The sequence below is a fragment of the Ambystoma mexicanum genome, chromosome 1p (genome assembly GCF_040938575.1).
Source record: "Ambystoma mexicanum isolate Mex_15411 chromosome 1p, UKY_AmexF1_1, whole genome shotgun sequence".
Lineage (NCBI taxonomy): Eukaryota > Metazoa > Chordata > Amphibia > Caudata > Ambystomatidae > Ambystoma > Ambystoma mexicanum.
The window spans coordinates 1,491,281,529-1,491,297,305 of NC_090921.1; the positions used below are offsets into that span (position 1 = coordinate 1,491,281,529).

Sequence of the window (15,777 nt, forward strand, 5' to 3'; positions counted from 1 at the left end):
AATCCGCCGGCGGTATGAGCGCGAAATTTCCCCATTGAGCCAAATGGGGCATTCCCGAATGGGCTCAATGGGGAATGGGGATTTCCAAATCCGCCAAACCCGTGATCCGGCGCTAATAGTGCCGGTGGGTTTGGCGGCTGGGCAGATAGCGCCAGCGCTATTAGCACCGGCGTTACCGCCCAACTCGTGATGAGGCCCACTTTCTACTCAGCCAGGCCTTAAAAACATTTAGATACATAAAAAACCAAATTTAAATCATCAGTGCATTTACAAAAATTCACAGCTTCTATGGTCGACCTGATGTTCTTGCTTCTAAAAAGCGGGAGTAAATACCACTTTCGCAGGTCCAAATAGCCTGAGCAAAAAAGAAGAAAATTACCAACTGACTCCTCAGGCGCCCCACAAGCCCTGCATAATGAGACATTCTGTGGTGTCCACTTTTCCATATAAGCTGCTAATCTAAGCGTATATTTGTGCGAAACTGCAAGAATAACGCACAATCCAGTTATAGTTCATTTAGTAGAACTCAAGGAGAGATGTTGGCAGGCGCAAGAATTCTGTAGTTGGAAAGATGGTCTCGAGGCCGCTTTTTATGGATCGGCACAATAGTACTGTCTGTCCAAGTACAAGGAAATAGTATTAATAGTATTAATAGTCAATGCAATGTTTTAGCCCATAGAGAAGGGTTCATTTCCAACTGAAACTTACAAATACCATCAAGGACCAGTGCCCGGGAAGGTTTGCAAGTTTTAATAGTACGTTCCAGTTGGTCTACTTTGAGATGATAGTGCCATTTGTATATATTTGTGTTAAAATTGCCACATTCGTTATCATTTGAACCTATGGTGCTGATTATATGGGCGATCCAACTGGCCTGTGAGACCCCACTAACTATTGTTCTCATGGGTTTATTGCTATTTAAATTAGTCAGAAAGCCTGATCATTTTTCGAATTACCACATGTTGCCAAATAATGCCACAGGGCCTGGTCAAGTTGACAAAACTGAGCTGTAAGCCATTTCTGATAGGATGATTTCCTGGACAGCACTTTCGAGGCAATCTCTGAGGCAAGCAAATTCATGCCAGTAATGGTTCTTAAATCATGCCTCAGGTTGCGTTTTGCTCTATGTATATCATTATCAAACCACTGTGAATAGTTAAGATTGGAGTTAATGATAGGTATCCCTGTCCTGGTCTCACAACGCGTAGCTCTTTATAAATTCCTCTGCACCTTTGGAGTAACCAGTGTTAATAAAGTTATGATGGCTATTTAGCATAAGTGCACTGAGTCCAGATATTGTGGCATTGTTTGCCTTTTCAATATTATAGGAATTCCAGCAAATTCTATTTAGCCCCGTACTAATTCTAACATGTCCATTTTTATCTGGTTTTGATTCAGGAGTATCCACATGAAAAACCGTGGGTAGTGGAAAATGACTGCTTTCTTCTCATATCTGCACTGTTATGTCCGCGGTCAAAGGAAACAAGGCTATACCAACAATGACGTAAACAATGGTTGAGCCCTCCTTCCCAGCTACTCTAGCAAAGTTGCCAGGGCAATCTCCAGGACATTCCCCATTCAACATAGTTAGCCCATGCCGGTAGTCCTTTATAATCCGAAAAATACCGGCTGGTCTGGACAAAATGTCAACATTACAAGTTAATTAATGGTCAGCTAGTATTCTGGCATTAAAGTTCCTGCATAACCATATCAGGGTTTGATAGTAAAACTCTAATCATTTTCCTCTAGTCCCAATGGTTTTCAAATGATTACTGATGTTATTGGGTGGATCCTGATATACATACATCACTAAAAGTGTACGATTTCAGCCGGTCAGGCCCTCCCACCTTAGAACACCGGCCAGTACACTATCTGAACCAATAGCAGTGGTCATAATAGTAATATAGTCGCAGACACTAATGACAAGACTTCCTCAGAGCCTCACTTTAGGTCCCTTAGTTCTGAGAGAGTGAATAGTTTACCTTCCATCTATCTCCAGTGTGTCCGATAACCAGCTTATCTATGTCATCCAATAAGCCGCTATCATCAGTGTGTAAACCCGCGTGTATTCCATAAGAAAATAGAGAAAGGCTTGCTAGGGTCGCGTCAACATCCGGGGTTACAGCTTCAGTTAGCGGGAGAGGAGGCTTCTAGGTTATATGGTTCCGAAAAGGCAATGATATTCCTATTGCCATGGTTATCCAGATTGATAGTTAGCTGTTCTCATTTTTCCATTCCTTCTTTTGTGGGAACTCAAAACTCTTCTGTATGCCTTTGCCGAGCTCACAATAGACTCATTTAAGCCTCCTCCATAACAGGGCCTCTTGCCCAAAATGTTGTAAATAGTATCCTTTTAGTGTAGTTTTATCACGCAGTGCATCCGGCACTTCTTTAAATTAGAATTAAGTATTACTATGGATAAAGTAAAAGTAAGTTAATGTTATTCATTAACTTGCTGCTGAACTGCTAGCAAAATCATTAAGTAGAATTCCAAATATTGATGACAGGACAAAGCTTACCTGTAAGTAGCCACCTCTAAGCTGAGGGACAACTTCAAGTTCATGAGTTGCTGCCGATCTTCGAGGACAGAAGCGATCTGGACCCTCATGGCCTCCTTCTCCTCCTCCAAAGCTTCCACATCCAGCTAGAAATGCAAGGGAGACATGAAAAAAGGCTCACTGTGAGTCTAAAATGGCGACATCTTACTTCAATGTACTGATCCGTGTGGGCTCTTCTCGTCCATGAGGGAGCAATGGTAGAATTCCATCATGACATCATAAAACACGTGATTAAGTTAAGAGCCTAGCACCATTGCTATCCAAGGTTGTACAATGCAGGAAGCCAACCTGGTTTAATTGATCTTAAAAACAGAACGTTATTATGCTATTTTACATCACAATGCTGGGTTTTATTAGAGTGAAGCTTCTGCACTTGTATCGGGTATTTGCATGTTGAGTCCTGCATGAAAAATGGTGGGTTGTGTTTGTGTTAAAGGAAGAAGAAAGAGAAAAGCAAAGGCTACTATTGAGTTGGCTTGGAGAGGCGGGTCTCAGCTCCTGTTGCCTGCATGTAGGTGTGCGTGTGCTGCGTGTCTTCTAGTTTTTGCTGGATGTTGGTGTTCAGTAGGCCAAGCATGTTGCCTGCGTGTGGGTGATGGAAAGGATTGATTTTTGGTTGTGGCTATTGGCGTGTGCAAAAGCACCCCCTATAAGGCCAAACTAGTACATTGGGGTGGAGCAGGGAGGGAATGGGCTGTGAGGAGTGGCACACAGTTTCTGGGTGTTGTTTGATTATGGATCCATCCACTGGCTTCCCACGACCGTGCTAATCCCTATGGCCAATCCCACCCATATCATGCCCCCCTCCACCCCTGACTCAAAACCCATTCACAATGGGTATTTTTTAGCTACCTTTATAAAGCTGTAATATCAAACTGTGTGATGTAAGTACCTGCCTGTTTCATTTCAAAGCAGTCTTCTCAGAGTTAATAGCGTAATTGGGATTTTAAATGCGCTACAATGTGTTCACCTAGTGTGCTGTAAATCACTGGATTATTCATGTGTCCTTAAATTATAGTCCTGTTAAAAACAAGTATTGGCAAACCCAACAGTTTTGCCTTGTATGCAGGTAGTAGATAAGCCTTTGCCAGGCACTGCTATCATATGCCCAGGTACTTCAACCATTTTGCAATGGCTACCATTAACGGCCAGTTAACACCGTTATGGCAGTTCCTAACCCATGCTTATACGAAAGCCAAAATTGTTGGCATTGGCTGTGCTTGTTAATTTGGTCAGCTGAATCATTTCTGAAATGTTTTTTTTTTTTTACAAAAAAGCTTCAGAAACAACATGTTTAGTTATTGTGGCGACTTTCAGCTTTACAAATTCACTTGAAAGGCAAATCAATTCAATTGAGGTTTATTATTCCCAAAGACCTGCTCCCACCTTCTGTCTAAATACATTCATGCTGTACAAGACCAATATGACCACTGACATCAGCGTAATCTGTGCACAGCTACATACGTAGGTATGGGGCAAACAGATGCTCCTGCACCATATCACCCAGAATATGGAACAGACTTCCCCAAGACATATGCAATGCTGCCTCCCTTATGCAACTCAAAGTCCTACCACTAATGGGGGAGCCCCACCGCTAATGTGGATTCCTGCTGGTTATTACAATATTTCACCATGCAAATCGCCTAGAGATCAACAGAACAAGAGCTTAATATGCTGGACCATTCTGTGATAGCATTACTATTGGTGACTCACTTGCCAACATCCGTATGGAAAGTGGCTAAGAGATGTTGATTTTGTAGTGTGTGAGACACAAAATAAATAATACAATCGGGCCAATTTTTATATTTGATTCCCCCTTCAGCCTATCAATTTCTATTCTGCTTATTTTATGAATGGTGTGTGTGTGTGAGACTGGTCAAATCTTGAGGTTGGAAAGAGAACAACCAGTTTCTTGGCCGACAACATGTAACTACATTTTCTGTATTTTAATACAACCCATAATGTATTCATCCCTCTAGCATGCGTCGAAATGGTACTACAGTTCAAATTATGGATTAAGGTAAAGGAAACAAGAGAAAGAAGAAAAAAGGAAGTTCTATTTCAAATTAACACCTTTGAGATGATTTCAAAGAATCCATCACTTATATGTAGACAAATTATCACCATATTCCAAAATCTGTGTGATTTGTCTTGTTGGGGTTCCTTAACTTTCTTCCAAAGGCATTTTTAGAGAATATAATGGTATGATGTGACAAAATACAAATGGAAAGAATGCCTCTTGTGTTTGATTTAGCCTCAAGACAACAAGAGGTGTCTACGCTATTTAGCTGTGGTTTACATATTTCAGGTTTATTAATTGGAAATGTGTTCCCCCATACCATAGAATTCTCGGAATCCTTCCCCCCATTCCACTCCACCAGTGAAGCAGTCATCCTGGAGGTTCCATTCTTAATTTTTACTGTGGTCAGTTTGGCGACTTTGGCCACATGAACGTTTCAGCCACAGAATGCACAAAGATTTCCGACCTCTGATTGGCTGAAATTGTTACGGACTCTTTGGCACTGCAATTTTCAGCCTCTCAGTTTGCGGCGAATTCCACTCAATCGAAGAGGACACAGAAGCAAAGATCAGAATCACGCACTTGGGCGGAATGGCAGTGGGCGAGGACTATTTCTCCAATAAGTCATTCTGGTCCATAGCATGTGAATAGGAAATGAGGACCACCCACCCCCTTCGCTTGTCCCTCGTTCGCTCTCACTACCGAACCTGTATCTTATACCAAACATCATTAACCTCTGTTCCCTTCCTGTATTTTTTTGGAGGGAAGGGCCAAGATTTGGAACATTATTGAAATGCATTTTCCTTATCAAGATATTTTAACCAAAATCGGTTAACAAAAATGTTTGAAAAGACATACTCGCTACCAATTAGGTTCCCTGATCTCTAATTATTCTCCCCTGACCTTCGGTATATTTGCAAGTTCATGTGCAAGCTAACAACTGCATAAAAGTATGTGTTTAGAGACAAAAGGCAGCTCGAGTTTCAGAAATGATTTCAGGCCACAGAAAGGCCAGCTCCCGGTACACAGGCCATATTTAGCAGAGAATAAACCTTCATTCTAAATTCTGGATAACTGCATCTAGCCCAGGTAGAGGGGTCATTACACTATTGTCAGGGAGGTGCTCGACTAGACTCAAGAGCTGTGTTTGGGAAGTCATTAGCTTTCTATGTTATCAAATCTGGTGCACGCTATTGTACCTACTACAGCCCCCACCAGTCATGCACATTATTGAGCCCCGTTGGGTATATGATCGTGTTTGAAAAATAATAATTAAGTGCACTCCATATGGCAACAGGCTTTGAAATGAGTGTGCAGATGGTTCATAGCACAGTGGTGAATCGCCCTGATGTAACAATTTGAAGTGGGCAAGGGCCGGAAATAGCATGCATTGCCAGATGGCCTAAAGACCTTCAGAATCGGACCCCTCCTATGTCAGTGAGTAAGAGCAGCTGCTGTAAAAAATGCTCTTTGTTCCAAAAGCTGATAAGGTCAGAAATAGCCCTCACAAAGACATCTACTCAGCTTCTATTTCTGGCTTCCTTTACAGTGCTAAACCCATAGATTAGGTCGAGGCTGACGACAAGCCGAGGATGTGCTTCTAGCCAAGTAATTAGATCATCTCTGCTTCACATGGGTCCAAGTCAAGGCTTGGCTCTTATGCCAGATAAGCCTGGGGACCTAAATGCCTGGGCACCGCCCTAAAAATGGAGTGGCACCAAATATGGATGTGCCATATGGACAACTTGAAACCTTAAATGTATAGCTTAACTAACCAGGGTACTCGCAGGTTCCGTTTTTAAATGTAATCATACCACATGCATGTGGAGACACAGCCCAGAATAAAAGCACTGTGCTTGGTTTGCAAAGATTCGATGTTGAGCAAATCCTCATGTATTGCGTTGGCAGGTGAGCAGCACATACGTACCCCCTCCAAACCCCAGACTAGTTTCTAGCTTCTTCGGCTTTTGTCATGAAAATCAAGGCAGAAGCGGATGTTCCGTTCTAGCTATGGCAGTGCGGTATACAATAATAATTCGCATTTTTATAGCGATACGAACCCTTAGGGGTCTGAGCGCTGCTTTGTGTGGTGCTCCTTTATCGACCTCGGAAGGTTGAGAGTCTGCCGGGATTCGAACCTGCGCCAGCAGGTGCTGCGCGGATGTCAAAGCGAGCACTCCAGCGGCTGTGCTTTCTGACCGGCTGACATGATCATCTGGAATACATATTTTTGACGGGGCGTTGTCTTTGTTAAGGATCAGCCAGCCGTCTGGATTTGTAAACCTTAATGCGCTCTAACCGCATCACTCTGAAGAGTACCAGAGAGGGAGACATGAGTCTGTGATTTGTGAAAACCTTCGAGGCATGTCTGTCTCTGGAGTAGAGTCACTTTTTAGCACTGCATGCACACAGCTTCTGCTTGCGTCTCGATAGTCGGATTAGCCTAAAAAATAAAGGGTTCCAGAAAGCTGTGTGGGGGATTCTCTCCGTCGTATTAACTTTAAAGATTCGATGTTCTTTTTAAAAAATATATATTGTTGTCAGTCCCACGTTACCATTTTGCAGCGATAAAAGGATGACTTACCTAATTGCCCGATGCACTCTGATTCCGTTGCCAATGTTGCCTGCATAAATCGCCTGACCTTTTGAAGGCGAATTTGCCCCCTAGGCCCTCTGAACTAAGGTCCATTAGCTAATGCATCTGCTAATTGAGTCCAGAAACTCAGCTTCCAGTTACCCTGGAGAGCTGTCAAAGGATACTTGCAAAATCTGGAATATTAATAGGTGATGTGCTTTGCTGACTTGAAATATGGTATCGCTATCATTTCTCTTTACCTTATGAGGCGGGGCATTAGTAGAATTTGGTTGGGGATTGAGTTATCGGAGAGGATAGGCAGCAAAGGCATTTAGCACATAAAGGGTTAAGTATAATTCTCAATATCTGTCGAGACAACCACAAAAGGCCGAAGAACTGGATGAGTGATAGCCAGCTGTAGCAATATTGATGTGCTTGGAACAGATGTGTGCAGTATAAATTGAATTAGGCGCCATAACCGAATTAGCCTTGTAGCCATGGAAGGAAGTATGAGGACTTGTGACTGTTTCACCCTTTGTCAGTGCCATTGATGGGGGTGGCGGCCTCAGTTGCATTTTAGGGAACATTTTCAGCAGCGATTCTTTATTTCTTTTAAAGTCTGTTTAAGCAGGACTCAGGTCTGCTAGCCTCTACAGCGTAGACGTCCGTGGTCAGGGCTGTCGAATCCAGTGTGCCTCGGTTTGGCAGCTGAGTGTCCATCGGTTGATTGCCTGCATTCTCAATACCACCGATTGCAGCGCTGCTCAGAAAGGCACTAGTCTCACAGGCCATGTGGTTTAAATGTGAGGTTAGATCAGATGCAGGGCATCGAAACTTTGTGAAAGCATGAGAGCTTTCTGCAGTTTCAATCTGTCACACCCGCGCCATCCCCCATTCTTGGCCCACGTACCTCTGATGTGCTGTGGGAGCAGGTGTAGACCAAAAGGAAGGGTTGTTAGAACCTAGGTTCAGCCTGGCATTACCACGGGATATTTAAATATAAATGTGTAGGTTTTGTATTTGATAGTGCTTAATAACAGCTTTTGGACTCTATGCAATCTAGGGAGCATCACTCAAGATCAAACGATTTAGTCAGTGTGAAAGCAAAGAGAAGAACTGAGGCCTACTGCTACCTCAGTCAACAACCTAATTACCTGGACTTGTCCCTGTACTATGTGGCCTATAGCATGGGCACTTGAATCCCTTTAGAATCGGGTCTTGGCTGGCTCTGTGGTAGACTGGGCCTCTTCCGTATCCAAACAATAATGTGGTTGTGTATGGAATAGAAGTGGGGGAGGCAGAGATTTCATAGGTAGGGCCGAGCCAGGGCTGAGCCTGGGGGTCAAAGCTGGCTCTAGGAGCCCACCACGGGCCGAGCCCGGGAAATGGCTGCACAAAAGGTTTTCTCCAAAGCGCTGTACATACAGCATGTTTGCATTCCGATAAATGTGTACCGAAGTTGGTAACCATTTATCTACCTCAGAAGGATGAAAGGCTGAGTTAGTCTTGCCATGATGAGAACCTGCATATCACACACAGATCACAACAATGATCGCTCAACCCAATGAGCTAACTTACCAGCTATGGAATAAAAATGAGGACACTCCCTGTTATTCTTTAGTACTGAGTTCATAAATAAAGTGATGGTGACCTCAACTGTTACTAAGTACGTTTGCAGGACATGTATAATGTGCCCTCCACCTTTTTTTTTGTTTATTTATAACGTGCTTAATGCCAGCGATAGTGGTTTCTAAACACATGATCAGGATTTGAACCTGTGTTGCGCTGTGTTATCTTGCTTCCAAGACAAACACGTAGCCCCTGAGCTATCCTTCCACCCCACTGCATTTTCCTGGACAGTGTTAATGAAGCCTGTGCCTGCAAAAAGTGGGAGAGGGGGCAGCAATTCACCGACATTCAGAGATGGAAGTGTAGTATAAATCATTGGTGCCGTTCCACTAGTTCTTTTAATTTTATAGAGTGTACCTTTACTTCTAAGGCTCAAGAAACGCGTCCTTGATGCTTTTTCTTTCCCCTGAGCCAAATATAGAATTGGCTCAGGCCGGACCTTCAAGCACTGCATGTTTCCCAGGTCCCAGTTAGGCAGCCACACACACACAGCCTCGATGGCTCTGCAAGCTGCTAAGGTGCTCAGTTTGCAAACACATTTCTTTTATCAATTGCAGAGCCTTTCATATGCATGATGGAACATTTCCAACTCAATGTGCTCGCAAAGCACCTGTGCTAGTTAAAGTGAGCAACGCAAAGCGCCCATTAAAAAATGTGTTTATATCCGTGATGCCTCTGCTATGTTGACATGCAAAACAATAAGTTGCTTTAAGTCACTAATTTAAGGTTTTCAACAACATGAATAACCTAAGAAAAAAGGACAGACTGTGGTCCGCGGCATCACAGCAGCACAGTGCAGCCGTGGTAAAAAAGCTTCGCTGAGAGATACTGTGGCAGAAGAGGTTAACAGCTGTTGGATGCAGGAAGCGAGGAGAGTGGTGGAGAAGAACATTCTCTGCTGGGCAGGCTAAGTTTGGGTCAGGTGGCCGAAATAAAGGCAGGCGCGGGCACTTTTTTTTTGTTTTTAAATAGGAGTGGGCGAGCACCCAGTGGGGCTCGTGGCCGGTCCCTGCTTTGGGCAGGCCCTGGCCCGAGAGAGGGGTCAGGACAGAGCCCTAGGTGGGACTCGCCCAGCTCTAGTATGGCAGCCACACTATACATATATATATATATATATATATATATATATATATATATATATATATATTCAGTGAAAAATCTTTGTTAAAGGGACGTTATGGTTAAGTTGTGCTACTAAAAACCTATGAAATTCAGTGAAAAAACGTTGTTAAAGGGACTTTATGGTTCCAAGTAAAACCGAAAAACCCTTGAAATTCTCAAGTTATGGTAAGCTAAGCAACCTTAACTTGCGCCACCATCGTGCACTGCTAAGCCTAACACCCAGGACATCAAAGATGACATCACAAATGTCATTGATGACATCACTGATGACATCACATGTCTGGCTCCCCCTTTTTTCTTTACTGACATATCTAGGCAACATGTTTTTCTTCAGTAACAGTTAGGAACTAAGAATTGTAACCGTACTATATATGTAGACTTATCCTTCAAGTATATTCTTACAATAATTCCCTTATGGTCCAGTTATATCATATGAAACATATACATAGGGGAAGACACAACCTTGAAAGACAGCAATCCTTTTTGTACATTAAAATAATCAGAGTTATCAGCACTGTCTGATAGTTCTGATGTTTTTTTCTTACTGTACTTTCCCTGTATATGCTCCTATTTTTATATGTTGTACTCACACTATTTACCTTAGGGTCCAAGCACATCATGTTATATATATATATATATATATATATATATATATATATATATATATACATATATATATATATATATATATATATGTATATATATATATATATATATATATATATATGTATATAACAGCTTAGAAACAGAGAAATAATTTCTCTGCATAAAGGTAATCAGTTAGGTTATGAACACTTTCTGCTACTACTGCTGTTTTTTTTTAACTTCTATTTCCTTGTATATACTCATATTTGTATGTGGATGTGGTGTTGGCTCTTTGTGTTTTGTCTATAATAATGCAATTATGTAGTAAGTGGGTTTTATTACCTACTTATCACATGTTTCACAGTACGCAAAACTCTAATAAGAAAAACAGTTATCATTTCACTATTCAACATGGCAAGCTTATGAATATTGCACCTCCATCATGTATGCTGCACACAATGGGGGTCATTACGACCCTGGCGCTAAGGGGTTAATGGCGCCGTAAAAGGCTCCGGTGCCGTTAACCCCTTAGTGCCTAATTACGAGGTCCCTTTGCGGGACCCGACCTGAACGGCTGGTCTGGACCAGCCGTTAAAGTAGGGACCCGCAAAGGGACCTTCGAGGTAATTACGGTACCGCAATTTGCGGTACCGTAATTACCGCCTTCCCCAGTCCCATTGAGTCCCATGGGGCAAAAATGGGAATGGGGAAGGCCCAATGTTCAATGGGGAATTACCGCCCCGCCAACCTTGGAATGGGGTGGTAATTCCCCATTGAACATTGGTGGACTCGTTACAACACCGGCAGCAACCATGGTGCTAATAGCGCCATGGGTTACCGCCAGTGTTGTAATGAGGGCCAATGCTTATGTTTCTACATGAGTACCTTAGTATACTGGATTGAACTTAATAATAGAATGCTATTTATATCAATGTATAGCTTAATGCACTAATTAGCACATGATATTTATTCCAAAAATCCTTTACACTTTTTTTATTAACATTACACTAAGAATCCCTTGTACAGACTTTTCATGAAAGGTAAATGCACATGTGATGTCATCAGTGATGTCATCAATGACATTTGTGATGTCATCTTTGATGTCCTGGGTGTTAGGCTTACCAGTGCATGATGGTGGTGCGAGTTACGATTGCTTAGTTTTACTTGGAAACATAACGTCCCTTTAATAATGTTTTTTCACTGAATTTCATAGGTTTTTAGTAGCGCAACTTAACCATAACATCCCTTTAACAATGTTTTTTCACAGAATTTCATTGGTTTTTATTAGTGCAACGTTACCATAACGTCCCTTTAAAAATGTTTTTTCATTGAATTTCATAGGTTTTTATTAGTGCAACTTAACCATAACGTTTCTTTAACAAAGTTTTTTCATTGAATTTCATAGTTTTTTATTAGTGCAACTTAACCATAACTTCCCTTTAACACTTTTTTTACTGAATTTCATAGGTTTTTATTAGTGCAACGTAACCATAACGTCCTTTTCAATGGATGAAGACCACTAGCATCCTAGGTTCTCAAAGTGGGAACCCAGGGTGGTAAAAAAAAGATTTTTCTTCCCAAACCTGAACGCCTGCGCCGTCCCGATCTTTTACCAGGATGGACACCATGGAAAGGGAAGGCGGGGTGTATAAAGAGAACACAACAGGGCATCAGCGGGGGGACCAGGAGAGAGACACGGGGCATGAGCGGGGGATGGGGAGGAACAGGGGAGATACGGGGCATGAGCGGGGGTGGGGGGAACAGGGGAGAAACAAGGGGCATGAGCGGGGGGTGGGGGGAACAGGGAAGAGACACGGGGCATGAGCGGGGGGAGGGGGGAACAGGGGAGAGACACGGGGCATGACCGGGGGGTGGAGGGAACAGGAGGGAGACACGGGGCATGAGCGGGGGGTGGGGGGAAACAGGGGTGAGACGGGGCATGAGCGGGGGGTGGGGGGAACAGGGGAGAGACACGGGGCATGAGCGGGGGGCTGGGGGGAACAGGGGAGAGGCACGGGCCAGGAGCAGGGGCTGGGGGCAACAGGAGAGAGACACGGGGCATGAGCGGGGGGTGGGGGGCAACACGAGGTAGACACGGGGCATGAGCGGGGGGTGGGGTGGTACAGGAGGGAGACACGGGGCATGAGCGAGGGGTGGGGGTAACACAAGGGAGACACGGGGCATGAGCGGGGGTGGGGGGAACACGAGGGAGACACGGAGCATGAGTGGGGGTTGGGGGTAACACGAGGGAGGCACGGGGCATGAGCAGGGGATGGGAGTAACACAAGGGAGACACAGGGCATGAGTGGGGGTGGGGGGAACAGGAGGGAGACACGGGGCATGAGTGAGGGGTGGGGGGTACAGGAGGGAGACACGGAGCATGAGCGGGAGTGGGGGAACAAGAGAGAGACACGGAGCATGAGCGAGGGTGGGGGAACAGGAGGGAGACACGGGGCATGAGCGGGGGGTGGGGGCAACACGAGGGAGACACGGGGCATGAGCGGGAGTGGGCACAGGAGGGAGACACGGGACATGAACGGGGGTAGGAGGTTACACGAGGGAGACACAAGACATGAGCGCGGGGTGGGGGGAACAGGAGGGAGACACGGGGAATGAGCGGAGGGTGGGGGCTACAGGAGGGAGACATGGGGCATGAGCGGGGGGTGGGGGAACAGGAGGGAGACACGGGGCATGAGCGGGGGCTAGGGGCCAACACGAGGGAGACACGGGGCATGAGCGGGGGGTGGGGGGTAACACAAGAGAGACACAGGGCATGAGCGGGGGTGGGGGGAACAGGAGGGAGACACGGGGCATGAGCGGGGGTGCGTGGTAACACAAGGGAGACACGGGGCATGAGCGGGGGGTGGGGGGTAACACGAGGGAGACACGGGGCATGAGCGGGGGTGGGGGGAACAGGAGGGAGACACGGGGCATGAGCGGGGGGTGGGGGGCAACACGAGGGAGACACGGGGCATGAGCGGAGGGTGGGGGGGTACAGGAGGGAGACACGATGCATGAGCGGGGGGTGGGGGGTAACACGAGGGAGACACGGGGCATGAGCAGGGGGTGGGGGAACACGAGGGAGACACAGGGCATGAGCGGGGGTGGGGGCAACATGAGAGAGAAACGGGGCATGAGCAGAGGGTGGGGGATACACGAGGTAGACACGGGGCATGAGCGGGGGGTGGGGGGAATACGAGGGAGACACGGGGCATGAGCGGGGAGTGGGGGGGAACACGAGGGAGACACGGGACATGAGCGGGGGTGGGGGGTAACACGAGCGAGACACAGGGCATGAGCGGGGGGTGGGGGGAACAGGAGGGAGACACGGGACATAAGCGGGGGTGGGGGGTAACACAAGGGGCATGAGCGTGGGGTGGGGGTAACACGAGGGAGACACAGGGCATGAGCGGGGGCGTGGGGGTAACAGGGCAGACACGGGGCATGAGCGGGGGGTGGGGGGTACAGGAGGGAGACAAGGGGCATGAGCAGGGGGTGGGGGGAACAAGAGAACCACAGGGCATGAGCGGGGGGTGGGGGGAACAGGAGGGAGACACGGGGCATGAGCGGGGGGTGGGGGTAACACGAGGGAGACACAGGGCATGAGCAGGGGGGTGGGGGGAACACGAGGGAGACACGGGGCATGAGCGGGGGGTGGGGGGCAACAGGAGAGAGACACGGGGCATGAGCGGGGTAGAGGGGTACACGAGGGAGACACGGGGCATGATCGCGGGATGGGGGAACAGGAGGGAGACACAGGGCATGAGCAGGGGGTGGGGGGTAACACAAGGGAGACACGGGGCATGAGCGGGGGTAACACGAGGGAGACACGGGGCATGAGCGGGGGTGGGGGATGGGGAAGAAAAGGAGGGAGACACGGGGCATGAGCGGGGGGTGGGGTGGAACAGGGGAGACACGGGGCATGAGCGGCGGGTGGGGGAAAAGGAGGGGGACACGGAGCATGAGCGGTGGGTGGGGGGAAAAGGAGGGGGACACGGGGCATGAGCGGGGGGTGGGGTGTAACAGGGGAGACACGGGGCATGAGCGGGGGGTGGGGGTGAACAGGAGGGAGACACAGGGTATGAGCGGAGGTGGGGGTTAACACGAGGGAGACACAGGGCATGAGTGGGGTGTGGGGGGAACGGGAGGGAGACACAGAGCATGAGTGGTGGGTGGGGGGGAACGGGAGGGAGACACGGGCCATGAGCGGGGGGTGGGCGGAATGGGAGAGAGACACGGGGCATGAGCAGGGGGTGGGGGAACGGGAGAGAGACACGGGCCATGAGCAGGGGGTGGGGGGACGGGAGAGAGACACGGGGCATGAGCGGCGGGTGGGGGGGAACGGGAGGGAGACACGGGCCATGAGCGGGGGGTGGGCGGAATGGGAGAGAGACACAGGGCATGGGCGGGGGTGGGGGGAACGGGAGAGAGACACGGGCAATGAGCAGGGGGTGGGGGGAAAGGGAGAGAGACACGGGCCATGAGCAGAGGGGTGGGGGGGAACGGGAGAGAGACAAGGGGCTTGAGCGGGGGGTGGGGGGAGCGGGAGGGAGACACAGGGATTGAGCGGGGGGTGGGGGGAACAGGAGGGTGACACAGGGCATGAGCGGGGGGTGGGAGGAACGGGAGGAAGACATGGAGCTTACTATGCAGCGCTCTGATGCAAACGATAAACAAAGATGGCGGGCGTCTCTCACAATACGACGCACTGCACGCTTCACCGCAGCCAATAGGAAAGCACGTCAGATGTCCACGGATATCACGCAAGCCGCTTGCCTAATCCCCCTCCTGTCCGTGGAGCGAAAAGGGAAGTGTGTCCGCGAAGCGGACTCAGATATCACTAATTTTTTTCACTTACATTTTTTTCATTTTTTAAAAAACTACTGTATGGATTCACACCAAATAAAAAAAGCACGCTTTCGGGACCAAGCCGCCGCTCCCGCTGCAAATTTGGTGTAAATCCATCCAGCGGTTTGGGCTGTAGGCGTGAGCAAAGTTTTTTCCCCATTATGTCTATGGGAAAAAAAGAAGTTTTGGGACCCCTATAACTTTGCCCCCCCGGACCAAACCTCACCAAACTTTGCAAAAAAATTCAGAGTGGGCCATATACTTTTTTTGCAAAATTTGGTGAGGATTCGCCCAGGGGGGAGCGAAGTTATACGCCGCCCAAAAAGTGCTCTTCCGATGGAAACAGCAACTTAACCATAACTACATGGCCACTAACTTGGCCATGTAATATCTGTCTCTCTGTCGCTCTATAGTATTTTCCTGCATGGCTACTTTAAAGT

General features: G+C 47.3%; 1 protein-coding gene across 1 annotated transcript in view; it reads right to left on the bottom strand.

Annotated features, from left to right (window-relative positions):
- LOC138456307 (tanabin-like) overlaps positions 1-15,777 on the bottom strand; it is an 85,316-nt gene that overhangs the window by 49,506 nt on the left and 20,033 nt on the right. The window contains exon 2 of the mRNA XM_069607166.1: positions 2,520-2,644. Coding sequence (XP_069463267.1) covers positions 2,520-2,644 — 125 coding nt within the window. The remainder of the gene's footprint in view (positions 1-2,519; positions 2,645-15,777) is intronic.